General features: G+C 31.6%; 1 protein-coding gene across 6 annotated transcripts in view; it reads right to left on the bottom strand.

Moving 5' to 3' along the window:
* The window catches only part of LOC139518114 (uncharacterized), a 91,291-nt gene that overhangs the window by 55,751 nt on the left and 18,232 nt on the right, over positions 1-17,308 (bottom strand). For 3 of the 6 annotated variants that reach the window (XM_071309787.1, XM_071309795.1, XM_071309805.1), the window contains exons 7-13: positions 14,940-15,470; positions 8,876-9,181; positions 7,574-7,714; positions 4,521-4,642; positions 3,086-3,144; positions 1,538-1,686; positions 251-493 (exon numbers count right to left, since the gene is read on the bottom strand). In XM_071309787.1, the coding sequence (XP_071165888.1) occupies positions 251-493; positions 1,538-1,686; positions 3,086-3,144; positions 4,521-4,642; positions 7,574-7,714; positions 8,876-9,181; positions 14,940-15,470 (1,551 nt within the window). The remainder of the gene's footprint in view (positions 1-250; positions 494-1,537; positions 1,687-3,085; positions 3,145-4,520; positions 4,643-7,573; positions 7,715-8,875; positions 9,182-14,939; positions 15,471-17,308) is intronic. The other 3 variants (XM_071309813.1, XM_071309822.1, XM_071309830.1) reach the window with 1 other exon arrangement.

Genomic DNA, 17,308 nt, shown 5'->3' with positions numbered 1-17,308 from the left:
ATCATATCATAAGGAACATGTGTTCTAAGTTTCAAGTTGATTGGACTTCAACTTCATCAAAAACTACCTTGACCAAAAACTTTAACCTGAAGCAGGACGAACAGACGAACGGACAGACGGACGAACGGACGTACAGACCAGAAAACATAATGCCCCTCTACTATCGTAGGTGGGGCATAAAAATAATTCTCTTGTCTCCATATGTTGTATAAATAAACATTCTTAAAATATGTGAATCCATGATACCAACCTTTATCCTGTCTCTTTAAATTTTCTATCACTAGAGTAGAGTTGTATTTTGTACTTGTTATCTTACTGTACAACACTTGTAATCTAGATATCTTTGTTGGGTTTATTTTTACATCATTTAACTTCCAAAGATATTCAATATTCCCAGTAATTGATACTGCATCTACTATACATTCTGCTGTAGCTATTGCTCCTTCAGTACCCGTAACGTTTTCATTAATAGTGATATCAGTTATATATCCCACTGGAATAAAGGAAAACAGAAAGTTTGTGACAAGAATATGTGTCCATTGAATAATAACTAAATCTGTTTCTCTCTTATACAAATAAAAGGCAACTACAAACAGAATAGATATTTAAAAGAAGTTAACGTATGACCTTCAAATAACAAGTGACAATAAACATTTTTTCAGGATCACACTTCAAAATCATCCAGATTCAACATGAAATCTCAATGAACAAAATGAGGAAATGACAAGATAAAAATGGTTAAGACGAGCAAAATATATTACAATGTATACAGTCATCAAACTTAACGAAAACTGATTCACATTACATCTTCCAAATTACTCATTACGTACTTTGTCAGTTTAGAATGTGTATGTGAAAAATAACTGTATTTGATGCTTTTAAAAAAGCGTCTTTTATAGAATACTATTTCTACCAAACAGCTTAGAAAGCAAAATAAAATACCAAGAGACCAATCAAAACCAATAAAACGAAATCTTTATGTACAGTTACGATCACTTACGATCCTAATTTTATTAAGGAATTGAATGTTTTGTGTCAGACTGTTAACGACGTCTTTAAAGTAAATTCGTTAGATATTTACCGTTTGATATTTTTGTCCATGACACATGATTTATTTTTAAGTTGTTAACGCTTTTGAATATCCTTCCAGTAACCAAAAGTACTCTGATATCGGTAATTTGTGTCTTTAATCTTTTTAAACGTTTTTCGTGGTTGATTTTGATCCAATGAAATAAACCTTTTTACAACTGATTACAGCTTATCCCATCCCTGTCCCAAATTAGGGGATGTAGAGATATAGCAAACATATTAAACCTGAAACATACTTTTAAATACTACACGACATGGGTTTTGCACGTAAGTGAAGTCCATATGGTGACCAATTATTGCTTACTATGTCATTCGTTTCTCTTGTGGATTGTTGTCTCGTTTGTTTTTCTCGTTCTAAATAGTCCTTTTACGTGCTCTGGAGATTTATATCATATTTAAAAACATATTTGAACTATTGTATTCTTAATATTTGCCTTCTTTTACTTACAGCCCTGGACGCTCCGAACAGTTTCATTCGTGACTGTGAAGTTTCCAAATGTTTGCATTGTAACGTTCCTTTGTATACTTTGAAGAAGCATTGATAAATTTGATGACTTGTCCATTATGATACCTTGATCTACATCTATACTTCCAGGTCTGAAATGTTAAATGTTATCTATTTTATTCATTTTCTTTCCTTAATTATAGTAAGAGACCATCAAACAGTGTTTGAAAAAAACTATCGCTACATGTGTATGACTCTTATAAATGTTGGTTATATAAGAAAAAAATAAATAAAATAGAAAAGAATGATAAAAAAAAATCAGTTTTCGCCCAAAATTTTACTTCTCTCATGTCTCGCATAAAAACTTCAAGAACCACGCATCAATCATCACATAAAATATATAACAGTATATTTTCGTAATATTTATAACCCCTTATGGTTTTGAAACTGTTAAATATATTAATTCTAAGTAGAATGTTCTAACTTTTGTTTCTTAGTATTCATGAGAAAGAGTAAACATGAGATATGAATCGTAGATAACAAAAATATCAGGTTAGAAATCCACAATCTAGAGGTTGCTGATTCAGTGATAACTTTATCATATCAACCCAATCTAGAGGTTGCTGATTCAGTGTTAACTTTAACATATCAACCCAATCTAGAGGTTGCTGATTCACTGTTAACTTTAACATATCAACCCATTCTAGAGGTTGCTGGTTCAGTGTTAACTTTAACATATCAACCCAATCTTGAGGTTGCTGATTCGCTGTTAACTTTAACATATCAACCCAATCTAAAGGTTGCTGATTCAGTGTTAACTTTAACATATCAATTGGATTATAATAAGAAATGAAATGGAAGTACTTTTAAAATAAAGTTCTAAATGGGAAAGATATTCCGCAATACTATTTCCACTAGAACTTTACAGTATTTGTCTCTAATGAAAATAAACGGAATAGTAAATGTGTTCCAATAAAAACAGATATTTTACCGGTTGATAACAAATTTTCTTGGGGATTTCTGATAGGCGGAAGAAATATACGTTGACACACAAGTGGTAAATTTTGAAATAGTTGCAGTAACTCGGTTCGAACCTACCGCAGACATAATTCATTTCAGTTGGATACGTTTACTTACTTTAAGTAAATAAAATTTATATTTTGGACATATTGTTATATTGTAGTTCGTTTCTGTGTGTGTTACATTTAATATTGTGTTTCTGTTGTGTCGTAGTTCTCTTATATTTAATGCGTTTTCCTCAGTTTTAGTTTGTAACTCGGATTTGTTTTTTTCTCTACAGATTTATGAATTTCGAACAACGGTATACTATTGTTGCCTTTATATATCATCTTTACTGAATAAAAATCTCGTTTTGATAATTCAGGTATCCTGGTAGGTACATGTTCATGTCATGTTTATATCTTTTGACGTGATTTTGTCATAACTTGTGAACTCTCAATTTATTCATTCATCTTGTGGGACCTTCGACAACGTCTAAACTGATCGATGAATGTGTATCTAGATATGCTCCACCGAAGGCATAAAACCTACCTTAAACTTATAATCTTTGTTTCTCTGTATCCAGGATGTGTTTGGCCAATTTCATTTGCCTGTAAAAGAAAGACGAAAGATAATCAATGAGTCATTCAAACTTATACGTTGAAGATGAACTGACAACTAAATGTTTCATATTAATTCGGATTAACTAGGGATTATTTTGAAAAAAATGTGGACAAAAAATGTCGATATCGATATAGGTGTTATACCACCAAATAATGGTACATTATATCCGGTTGTATACGAAATTAGGTCATAACAAAAATATTCCCTTGAATTTGACAGTTGTAGGTAATTATTCCTACATTTTATTGCATTAAAACATTTCTGTTTTATAAACATTATGTCTTGGGTATTTTAAAGCACCATTATTTTTTTATTTGGGGTTTCTATAGAAGATTTTGTAAACTTGAGGTTACAGGGTAACTCAAGCATGTACACATGTTTAATAAAGGGAGAAATTTGATTGCCTAACTTCCAGTGATGGTTATTTTCTTATATGCAATGAAATGTTATGTGAAGTTTTTCTATAGTACTGGATAGGATAGGTATAATAGTAAATTATTGCCATAATTAAGCAACAGGATGGAACACAAGTTTTTCTTATGTTCTTATATTTAACAATTCACATATAATGATGTGCATTATTAATGTTAAAAATTAACAGAAAATTAACAGTATTAATAAATGACAAATGGAGTAGTTAAAGATTAATACAATCACATAAAAAAAAAGAATAGAAAGAAAAAAAATAATAATGAAAACAGAGAAATAGAACCAGGTAGAAATAAGATGGCTGACTTGTAGAATATATATTTTGACCGTTAAATGAAATTTATCGAACATTTTTTAATAGTTTTAGAATTCTATAAATCGTTTCCAAACAACTGGGCGTCAATGTCATATCATTTGTATAAAGTAGTCCTGCTTTATTCTGAATGCAAAATTGCTTATCGGTTTAATATATGGCACGATCATTTCAATGAGTGAAAATTGCTACCCATGTTTTGCATGATTCATAGTTATGTATTCGTCTTTTAAATATTGTATTGTTATAGTAGGTTGGTTTTGTAGAAAAGCGACCCCTGGTAGATTTTGTGCGAACCGATATTTACAAATTTGATACGGTCATAAAATTTAAGAAAAGAGACATGCATTGATATCTGTAACTTTTTCTGCCTTGCAATAATTATATTTTGTCATGTCTTTAGTAGGTTAATAACTAATAACTCTTCAAGAACACCTAGTTTCACCCATATTCTTTGAGTTCTAATATGATCAAAATGATAATCAGTTGCTATATATTCTTCTCCAGTCTTTTGTTTGTTCTCTTAATTCGATTCTTTTTTCATGTAAATGTCTTTTCATGTAAATGCATAAGAAAACAGAACAAGTCATTTCACCTAAAGCCTTGTATTGATCAACATACCGTTTTAACAAATTGTGATGTGAAGTATTTATAATAGTTGGAATTAACGTCATACAAGCTTGCATTCCATTGATATGGACCTTCAACAGTTATGGAAATCACTGCAGTTCTTAAATATTTTGCTGTTGATAAAAACATGGTAGCTAAATAAATTTTATAAATTAACCATATCAACATAGCTCTAATATATATATATGTGATCTGTAACAATAACATCTTCATGCCTTATATATCATGTACTGTAGTACGCCGCTAGATTAAAACTGACGTGGAAAGGTAACACATGCCCACCGAAAGCTCTTTTTTTGAGAGCCCAGGTGGTCGTGTGGTCTAGCGGGACGGCTGCAGTGCAGGCGATTTGGTGTCACGATATCACAGTAGCATGGGTTCGAATCCCGGCGAGGGAAGAACCTAAAATTTGCGAAAGCAAATTTACAGATCTAACATTGTTGGGTTGATGTTTAGACGAGTTGTATATACATTATGTACACAGCCATGTATCACCATCATTGATGGCGATCCGATAGATACATCTGTTGTAGGGTTGTCACTGACTCAGACGTACTTATGCATATAATTATTTTCTGTGACTGTATCTTACATTAATTTGTAGGATCCTTTACTATAGATAATTTAGCTGATCTGTAACAATAACATCTTCATGCCTTATATATCATGTACTGTAGTACGCCGCTAGATTAAAACTGACGTGGAAAGGTAACACATGCCCACCGAAAGCTCTTTTTTTGAGAGCCCAGGTGGTCGTGTGGTCTAGCGGGACGGCTGCAGTGCAGGCGATTTGGTGTCACGATATCACAGTAGCATGGGTTCGAATCCCGGCGAGGGAAGAACCAAAAATTTGCGAAAGCAAATTTACAGATCTAACATTGTTGGGTTGATGTTTAGACGAGTTATATATATATATATGTGGTCTAGCGGGACGGCTACAGTGCAGGCGTTTTGGTGTCACGATATCTCAGAAGCATGGGTTCGAATCCCGGCGAGGCAGGGTTGGCAAAGTATTACCCGCCCGGGAAAACCCAGGTGGGAAAACCCGGGTTTTCCCGGGCTGGGCAATACTCCCTGAAAAGGGTATTAGTGGGCAATACTGAGCAATATGATTATTTAAGCTTATTTCAACACAACAGACTAAAGACTTGTGGTAGTTTCATAGTGTTATAGCTAAATATATACATTTTATACAGATAACCATTGAGAGTCATTGCTAGAAGATTGAAAATTCAATTCATTCTCCTCTCCACTAATTCTATACATGTAGGCAGAATACATGATTTGCACATTTTAGGATAGCTTATTAATTTCCTAGCATTGTTTCAATAATTCAATCTTTGCAAAAAAATACATTTTATTGCAGTGTGGTAAATTCAAATTGTCATACAATCATATTGCTAAATAAACACCCTACAGGGTCATGTCATTAACACTTATAGAAATGAAAAGGCTGATTATTGTTATATAAACATATCTGTGTTCTATTCTGAATAATTACTAACTAATTAGTGATGTACATAGATATTATTCAAAAGAATTTTTCTTACATGCAATTGTTAATTCTTAATATTAGTTATATATATTTGAAATAAATGAATTATTTGGCTTTAAATGAATGTTAAGAGTGTGACCAATCTAGACAGATGGGTGATTTACTAGAGTTTTAGGATAATTATTGAGAAAGGCTTTCTGCTATTTATATTTGTCTAATGTGTCTTCATGTACACTTGTCTCAGAGTTGCTAGAATAATACATTTGTATTATAAGTCTCTTAAACGATAATGAGACTTATTTATTAATCAAACTGTGTTTACATATAATTATATCTTTAATGTATTGCATTTGTGTTTAATCACTGAATCCTCTTCAAAAATTTAGGCCAGTATTTCATATTACCCAGTATTGCCCAGTATTACCCGGTAAAACACAGTAAAACCCGGGTTTTCCCAGTATTTCCCACTGGGCTGGGCAATACTCATAAAACCCGGGGTTTTGCCAACCCTGCGGCGAGGGGAGGAAAAAAATTTGCGAAAGCAAATTAACAGATCTAACATTGTTGGGTTGATATTTAGACGAGTTGTATATACATAATGTACACAGCCATGTATCACCATCATTGCTGGTGATCCGATGGATAAATCTGTTGTAGAGTTTTCACTGACTCAGACGTACTTATAATATACTATATAATACGATTGAAGTTTGCCTTGTTTATACCACAGCTTGATTTGAAATGTGTTCATGAACTTGAAAAGAACCATCTAGACATTACATGATATTAATGAAAGCTTTACTCAAAACCAAATACAAAGCAATCTACGTAATTGTAATATATCAAAGATGTAGGTTAAAGTAATCATTTGGATTATCAAACTGACTTAGAGTATATAGAAAAATTGAAACAAACATTAATTTTAAAGTACTTCAAGTAATTAAAGCAGGAAGAATAAGTAAAACGAACAATATTTTTGATTGATGCTGACCTTTTTAAAATATTGCAGTACAAGAGAATTTTACATATTGAAATTGTTGTTGATAAATCTGTGGTATTCTGTGATATTTTCTATTCAAACAAGATATTTATCAAACATTTTTTAAATATTTTCATAATAATATGAATCATTTCCAAACAAAAGGGCTTCAATATGATTATTTTTCAAATTAAATAATTTTATAAAACGTAAAGGACTTATTCAACAGAAAAACCACATGAACATTGATGATTGTTCACGATATGTATTTGTGTAGGTTATCATGTACTAATCATAACGTGCTTGTGTATACTTGAAGTTATTTCTTTTGCAGAATGCAAAGGTAGAAAAAAAGGTTATTTGGTAGTTCTGATGAAAATGTGTAGTTCGGTTTATCAAATGAATAAAGTTGTTTTCTAAGAAGAAATTCTACAGTAGCAAATCATTAAAGGATTCAATAAGAATATAAAAAACTTTAGTTTAAATTTTTGTTTTTGCCATTAAAATGTTTGTTCTCTAATCAAGTTATACAACCTGGAATAGTCAAAATATTGTAAATATTGTTTTTACCTATTTGAGCGTTGTCTACTTTACAATTCCTGTTCCCATCACCAGTGTAGCCTCTCCAACAACGACAAACAAATGAACCAAATGTGTTTTCACAATCCTGTATACAATTGTTTAAGGTATGGTTTTGACATTCGTCAATATCTGAAATTAGATATCATATTTAAATCATTAACATTAATAATAGATTGCATCCTATTAAGGATCCAATGAATAAAAAGGTTAAAAAAATGTAGTATTTAAGATTTTTCGGGTTTTTCACCATTTTGACTGATAATTGCAAAGTTAACCTACGCTGGTCTCGGATATTCGTTTAATCTCCCCTTTTTTTATATAGCGTATGTACTGTATGTACATCCTTTGCTTTTGAGTGTCCCTGTAGGTTAAACCAGAATAGCGTTTCGGATGCATCAACTGTATAAAACATTAATTATACTAAATATCAATCTCCTTCTTTGCATTCTATATTTGTCCAACTGATGATGAATCTACCAATTTAATCAATCAGACAATAAGTTAGTCGGACTCTTATCTCCGTTAAAGTACATACATCACATTTTATGATACCAGACATTTATAACCAGATAATGTTATAATGTTAACCTGAACCTTCTATTGAATTCCTCGGCGTCTGTCTACAAGGACAATGAATTCAAAAGTAGATCATACTTCCCGTATATGGACTAAAATAAATACTCAACCATATTAAAGCAACATTAGAGTCTGAGTCCTTCTCAATTTTGTTTTAATGCCAAACTATTCCATGTTCTCACATATTTAATATGGTCGTAATTGTAAAACAAGAATAACCAATCCAAATCATTAACCAACGAAAATGAACATGTCAAATAGATTAAAAGATTAATTCTGTTTTAATGATGAACATACTATAAATGAAATAAACTTATGTTTTGTTTCTGAGATATGATTTTTTATGCAAACGCCCCTGAAACCACTTAGATTTTGAAATAATTCCATAGCTATATGGCATTGTATCAGTTTTAGCTCAAAACTATACACGTTTTCTGTTATATATGGTTAATGGGGTATAAGTCCGAATATATGTAAAAACATTGACCTGCAAACTGACTGACAAAGTCCTTCCAATCATCGTTAAAGAGCACTTAGAGTCAAATTGAGATTTGGACCATTTATTAAAATGATAATGCCATGTTAAAATACATTCACAATAGCATGGATGTGTTAAAGTTTTCATTTCCTGAAAATCAGAGAAATATTCAAAGTAAATTAACATAAATCATATTGCAGATATAAGTATAAAAAATTATAAACCGATTGGCATACCAATAACAACGATCCGAATAGTATCAGCGCTTCCATTTCCTACACTATTACTGGCAGTACAGGTATAATTTCCGCTATCGTTCCCATCAACATTGAGGATAGTAAGTGAAGGATTTGTAACGTTTCCACCCTGATATTTTCCCTCATTTCTGTGTATCTGTAATTTCTCCACTGTAGAACCAACTTCTTTTTCCCACGTGACCGATTGTATTGGCGAATTTGAAGAGACTATACAAGAGAGCTTTGCTGAGTGTCCATATATAACGTTAACTAACGTTTTATCTGTTGACACCACTGGAGGCTTTGCTGGAACAAAATTTTTAATATTAATCTATTATTTTATATTCACTTTATTCGTCAGGCGTTGTCATCGATAAAATATAAAGATAAACATTCAAAAAGCCTATATCTCTAACTTAATGATGAATTCAAAATTCAAACCGTCAAATATTTTATTTATTATTATTACATGTCACATATGTAAAGCTGATTTTAAGTCATGTCGAATGACAAATAAAATTCGACAAGCGTTTTCTGTCTTAAAAAAACTGCCTCAATTAAGTGAAATTGACGTCAATCTTAATTACCTAGTAGTATGCATTTATTTTATTATTTTATTATATTTAAACGATTGAAGATTTTGTAGGCTTATTCATATTTTTTTTTTACTCATAAAATACGCCAGCACATCATTTGCAAATTTAATTGTTACAAAACCGAGCCCAGAATTAGTCAATCTAGTGAATTGTTATTACTAGCATAATACGCAAACACAAACGCATACTTATAAAAGATAAATAATATAAGTAATGTATATACATATGAATATTATATTTCTAAATACGACAATGTCACACAAACATGTAGCATTGCAATAGACTTAAGATAAATGCAATGAGATACAAACAAGATCAATAATACATGTAAGTTTTATGAATCTGCATTGCATGAGTTGTGAAGCTATGAAAAACCATCATTTACCCGTCTATAAATCGTAAATGCAATAATATATTCAAAATGCGATTGAACCAATATAAAATCTCTGTTTTTCTGTTTCTATTAATGTGCTATTTCCTTACACATTCGGTTATATTGGAATTTAAAAGGTTAACAAATCGTTTTCGAGTTCATATTTTTCTGCAAAACATGCCCATAAAGCATTTTTTTTTAATTCTTGATGTTATATTTGGGTAAAATACGTGCTAACATATAGAAATAATGAAAGATATGGATAAATTTTAACGAAAAAGTGTGTTTTGTGTTCTGTTCAAAATTTGATTTATTTGTTTTCAATAGAATAAAATTTTATCTTTCTGTCATAAGATTGAGAGGTTTTGCTAGCTATAAAACCTGGTTTAATCCACTTTTTTCTACATTAGGAAATGCCTGTACCAAGTCAGGAATATGAAAATTGTTTTTAATTCATTTGATATGTTTGAGCTTTTAATTTTGCCATTAAATAATGGACTTTCCAATTTGAATCCCTTTGAGTCGGTATTTTATATTTCCTTTTTTATTTTAATTTTCCTTACTGACAGAACCCTTGCTATTTTTGCCATATATGTACATGTACAAATAACATTTAATCTCAAATGTTTTAAAAGAAACTCGAGAAATCTTAAACGCATACATTTCATGCATCCAAATCGCTTTTCTTTATGCATTTTGTTCAGAAACGCTCAAAGCCAAATATTTGAAAGCCAAGATGGACGAGTACCGAAGCATATGCAGATCTTTCTAAAATAATAGCAGAATCCATCCAAAGTTATCCTTGTATGAGGAAATTTAAGCTTTCAAAGACAAAATCAGTGCAATCGAGAAATAACCACCAGCTAAACTTTATAGTGTTGTTTGTTTGTTTTGTTATGATAAGACGCATTGTGGACTACGACTAATTCTACATATTTATATAATGGTCAATTGTATTTAATATGAAACACAATATTCTACTAATTGACTACTAGACAGATGATGATTCAGTAATTATAACTATCACTAAGTATGACTATTTTCTAATATCTTTATTATTTTTAAAAACGAGAATACAGGATTGGTCACAGATGTAACTCAAATAATGTATAAATATACATATTGCTCTACTATGATAAATTAGATAATAATGTTTAAGGAGATAAGAAAAAGATATAAAAAAATCCCATAACAATTCTAACAAATTCTAAATTTCTAATCGCAAAACTAGACGGAAAGGCCACGCAATAATGCTTTTTCTTTTTCTTTTTTTTTTAATAATGCAATGAAAAGTGTGAAAAAAAATTGTACAATAAATCTCTAGCAAAAATTCGTAAAACATAGAAATATCACATTTCAGTTACAGGTCATTGCAGAGTAGACATCGATAAATATAAGATGCATATATCTTGTTGTGTCCGTAAACATTAGAGACATTCATTAATTTAAACTTCGAAGCATCTTTTGAGGTCTTTAAAATGTAAAACTATGGTACGGAAAAAAGAAGGGTGTAACTTTGCAAGATTTCACTCTATTAACACTAACCCAAGTGTTTTATACTGTCTTTGATAATGTTTTTTGTAGAAAAGTCCTTATAGACAAGACAATGAAGAACTGTTCATTTGATTTACCAGTATTACAATTAAAAATATCTAAACAACGTTTTTTTTTCTGCTTCTTATTCAGTTCGAACACATAATTAATATTGATTGGTATCCTATTTCTCGTCAGTTCGTCCTTAAGATTTGTACCTGCTGTATCATAAGATAATTTCTCTGCTCGTGCTGTAGTCTATAAATAGAATTTAATAGTAGGTTGCTGCATTATCTTTGTCTTCAATATGAGAGTCTTTCTTGATTTCGAATATTTAGGAATACCTAATCAATATTTCCTTTACCTGGTTTACAAATCATTACCATTAGCTCTGCCTCATCTCAGCAGTATTTCCTTACTAAATCAAAATCTTCCAAAATTGTTTCGTCTCTCTCAAAGGCGTATACTCTTCGCTGAATCATGATCTTTTGTCGTTATCTTAAATCTACATATTCTTTACTGGATTTCAACAAATTTTATTTAATTTCTCTTCTTTTTCCAAATAAATATAGCTGTCAATATGATATTCTGAACGTAGTCATCAATACTATTTTCCCCCTGTATCACCGGGTTGTCATAGTCAGTTCGTCTCACATGCATAGATGCTCGTGCATTCTGTTCCCAGCCGGGTCAAACCTCTTTGAAATTGTTTTTGCAGTTCTGCCCCGAGGACGCAGCATTGCAATGCAAGAGCAAATACATGTTGGCTCGGTATTACCTCCTGAAGTAGCAAATTAAAACAGGCTCTGGGTTTTTCTCTAGTACAAAGCAGGTTCAAATCATATCGTAGTGACAAGGTTCATCTTAAATGTGCATTTGATTTGCCACTTGACGTTTTATAGCCGTTCATCTTGCCATTTTCAATTCATGTTATAATTTATAATGACATAACTCGCAACAAGTAAATTCTCAGTTTGTATTTAGCTATTCACATTTCTATGGTTTACCTGTGTAGTGGAAACTTATTCTTCATCGAGTAATTTCAAAATGTCATGCAGTTTCATACTAGATCACCATTAATTGTGCCTGATATGCACTTTCTGTGCACAGAGGTTATCAGCTATATTCTATAATCATTTCCGAATATGTACTTTGTTGAAAAAAGAGGGATGAAAGATACCAGAGGGACAGTCAAACTCATAAATCGAATAATAAACTGACAAAGCCATGGCTAAAAATAAAAAGACAAACAGACAACTAATAATACAGAGAAACAACATAAACAAACTTAAGACTAAGCAACACGAGCCCCAACAAAAACGGGGGGTGTTCTCGGGTGCTCTGAAAGGTTAAGCAGATCCCACATGTAGAGCAGGATTAGCATACCCTTTCGGAGCACCTTAGCGCACCTTCGGTTTGTTTTATGAGAATCGCTTTGCTCTGTCTTTAGTTTTATATGATGTGTTTTGAAGATTGTTATTCGTCTACTTCGGTTTTTATGCCATGACATTGTCAGTTTGTTTTCGACGAATAGGTCTGAATATCTCTAAATCATTATCCGACTTTTTTTTTTGTCTTTTCACTAAAGTATTTTCTCTCAAGATGTTGTTTTGATCATTTTCATAATCACATTTCTATTACACATCGTCTTAATTTATTCTCTATGGGTTCTTGCAAGTATTGTCTGTTTTCTATTTTTCTTTAAGCATAATATTTGAGTTTTCCAAAACCCTCTCTTTTTGCATATTTCCTCTCCTAATTCAGTCGTCGCTTTTCTCTATAGAGACCTTGCAATTTTGTGTCAAAATGATTTGGTCTTTTTTTAATCATTTGTTTTAATTCCCTTCATATTCCTTATTATTTTGACCTTTTTCAAATATTTTTGTTCCATATGAATCCTGGAGTCTGCTTGTGCCGATTTCCCCCTGACGTTGTGTCCTGTAAGAGATATTACTTTGGCTGTCTACTTTTACATTTTCTTGCTACACATTTCCGATAGCTTTCTATTTCTATTGATCTTCTGATTGTTTTCATTATGCATTCATTTCTGCATCATTTCTTAGCGTTCAAATATAAGAATGGCAGGTGCATAACTTTATGTCCTGCAAAATAATATAACAAGTTTGATTCAGGTCTATTGATCATTTTTCAAGGAACTGAAAAAGGAGAAAGGATGGTGAAAGAAGTAGTCTCTGTGCATTTCTATTGCACTTGACGCTGTTAATAAATAAACTCATCATAGATACCAGGACTAAATTTTATATATACGCCAGTCGCGCGTTTCGTCTACAAAAGACTCATCAGTGACGCTCGAATCCAAAAAAGTTTAAAAAAAAAGCCAAATAAAGTACGAAGTTGAAGAGCATTGAGATCCAAAATTCCTAAAAGTGTTGCCAAATAAAGCTAAGGTAATCTATGCCTGAGGTAGAAAAGCCTTAGTATTTCAAAAAAATCAAAATTTTGTAATCAGTTAATTTATAAATATAAAAATATCAATGATAATTCATGTCAGCACAAAAAGTTCTGACTACTGGGCTTGTGATACCCTCGGGGAAATAAATCTCCACCAGCAGTGGCATCGACCCAGTGGTTGTAAATAAATTCATCATAGATAACAGGACTACATTTTTTATATACGCCAGACGCGCGTTTCGTCTACAAAAGACTTATCAGTGACGCTCGAATCCAAAAAAGTAAAAAAAAAAAAAAAGACTTTTTCTGACTACTGGGCTTGTGATACCCTTAAAAGAACACAAAACTAAAACTGACAGTGATTAAACACCATTGTGACAACATTTTACATATGTTCTCCCATCTTTTTAGAAAAATGTAAATTTGCGGAAACTATTATAGGGGAAAGTATTAGTATATTATCCCGGCTTAATGTTGGTCTGTCATGCGACAAAGGCAGGTGAAGGGAGAGTGCTGAAATTGAATGCGAGGGTATGATATATTATGTTTTTTATTCATGAATTAATGCAAAGTGTACAATATTAATTTTGAAACACATTGAAATATTTTTTTGAGAATTATTCGAAATGGCTTCTAATTTTTCATAAAATAGTAAAATGACGTGGGGCATGTCAGGTTTTTTTTATTTTAAAACGTGATAAAATTAGAAAATGTTAGTATTGTCACCTATGGAGAAATAAATACAACCGTTTTCCCTTTTAGCTCCCTTTTTTCAAGAAGCAAACATTAGGAAAAAATAGGGGTTTGTGGGTAAATACTAAAATGTATGTGTGTAAATACTTAAATGAATACTTTTTGGTAAATACGAAAATATCTGATTTTGGGTAAATACTAAATTGTATGTTTGCATTCTATAAAGAATTATTGATGCAGTTAATAACAAAATCCTGAAAACCCGGGACCAATGCAGTGTTTACACATATATCTAAAAAATATATATCTTGCATATATCGATTAAAGTAAATTATTTCTATAAGTGGTAGTAATATATATATCAGTAGCAGCATTAGCAGTAGAAGTAGTATCAGCAGTTGTACTAAAGGTATAAATAGCAGTTGAAGAAGTAGTATCGTTATCAAATATCATTTACCTGTTAAAGTTGTCGTTTCTGTAGTTACTATGAGATCCACAGGTAATCTGGTTGACACTGTATTGTCTGTGGGAATCACAGATAAACTAGTTGTTACTGTATTGTCTGTGGGACTCACAAGTAAACTAGTTGTTACTGTATTGTCTGTGGGAATCACAGGTAAACTAGTTGTTACTGTATTGTCTGTGGAAACCACAGGTAAACTAGGTGTCACTGTGTTCACTGTCAGATTTACAGATAAACTAATTGTACTAGTAGTCGCATTTATGGCCCGACACCTGTATATTCCAGTATCGCTAAGATCTAAATTTTTTATAGTGAGAGACGGAGTGTAGATGGAAGCCCCTTGGTATTTCATTAAGGAAAAGGAAAATTTAATTGGGTCAATGCTATATCCTGTGTTGTTTACAAATGTCCACTGTATTTTCTGTACTCTGAATCCGACTAATTGTAGTGGGCAGGCTAAAGCTACATGTTCTCCGACATATTTTGAATATGATGCTGTTCGCTTTTCTCGATTTAAGGACGAGGCTGAATGAAACAAAAATGAGAATATACATTTTTTCTAATTACTATACTTGCAAGAAAAGTGATATTTTTCTTATGTAACATTTATCAAAATAAATAAATCTATAATGATTCTTTTCGTTAAAAGTAGGCCAAATCAGAAATAAACACTTACTTGGTCGGTTTACTTATGAACACAAATTATGCTCTGAACATTAAGATATTACCAAAATAGAAAAAAATGAAGGGTCGAAATTTCGCCAAAAAACCAGTCAACCTGAACAAACTAGAATCCAATCTGTAAGATAATATTGTACAAATAATGGTTTGTCAGGCACAAATTAACGCAACCAAAAAATAGTATATGAAATCAAGAAGGCAAACGAGGATTACCATCTTCAGATACCAGATTTCAAAAGTGTATGTGATTAATCAAATAACATTGCGTGAAATGTTTCCCTGTAAGCAACAACCATATATCTATAAAAAAAAACAGAAAACAATTGTGACCATATGCTGATGAAAAATTCTTTTCTAAAGACACCCGTGTGGAGTCTGCATCATAGGAATGAAAGAACAATTTGAATAGAAAAGTAACATAGAGGTTGTCATCAAAATGCCAAATATCGACAATAGCTGGAGTGTAACAAATTTATTGTTCTAAAATAATTAGTCATCATGATGATGTCAATTCTAAAGAACTGTTGTTGGATTCCATAAACTCCGGCTTCAAATTACAAAATACTGGCAAAACACAATAAAGGTATCTACAAATCAAAATCTGTTTACAATCAGTTGATGGGTTTCTTTTACCATTTTTTTTTAAACATTTTATACATTATATATTTTTATGTTTAGTAAGTATGTCTTTCACCTGGTTACCATGATTTGACTCATAACCTTATAGAAATACTATGTCTCATTATATAGACAATAGTTGTATACCGCTGTTCAATAGTTATAAATCAATTAAGCGAAACAAATCCGGGTTACAAACTAAAACAAAGAGAAACACACCAACTAAACGAGAAAAATAACGGAACAACAGAAACACTGAACTGCAACAAAAGTAAACACCAACATACATAGATCTCATTTTATGATACCTTACATCTCATGACAGGTTTTCTTTAACGTCCTTTAGATTTTCTGAAGGCATGCATGAGGCAAGATATATTTTATTTATAATACCAGATGTTGTGACGATGAAAGAGCCTTGGCATTTCATTAACGGAAAGGAATAAATAACAGTTGATGTCCTATGTAGATTGAGCTTGAACCATAACTGTGATGGCTTTAATTTTAGCAAGCTGTACAACTCCATTAACTTCAAGGCGACTTTTTTCATCTGTTACATAGGGAAAGTTTCTCCGTCAAATATCTTCAATCTTCATTGCATTCCAACAAAGCATTTTCCATGTCTGGTGCTATACTGTGCTTTTTTTGTTGTTTTTTTTTGGAGGAGGAGGGGCTATTTCTATCTGTATTCTATTTCAAAACATTTTCTTCTGCTATTTTTCTAAGAGCGTTCTTCGGCAACATTTTAAAAAAGAATTGGTATGAACGGAATTTCCCGTAATATCGGTACTATTCACGTGTTTTTAATTCGGATCCCTTCTTCCAAAACAGAATCTTATTGGGAACTTCGTGCGTCATATACAGGAATAATTGCAGAAAAAAAAACAAAACAAATAAGGTACAATGACCTATAGTTGTAAATTTAATTCTTGGTAAAAATTCCAATTCTTTCCAAGTATGGCTGGTACTATCATGTTTTGCAACATATTCAAATTTGAAGATCCACGGTCATATATATCTAAAATAATAATCGATTAAAGATACTACTATATATTGGAATTCAA

Source organism: Mytilus edulis, chromosome 1, assembly GCF_963676685.1.
Source record: "Mytilus edulis chromosome 1, xbMytEdul2.2, whole genome shotgun sequence".
Lineage (NCBI taxonomy): Eukaryota > Metazoa > Mollusca > Bivalvia > Mytilida > Mytilidae > Mytilus > Mytilus edulis.
This window is presented reverse-complemented; position numbering and strand designations above follow the sequence as displayed.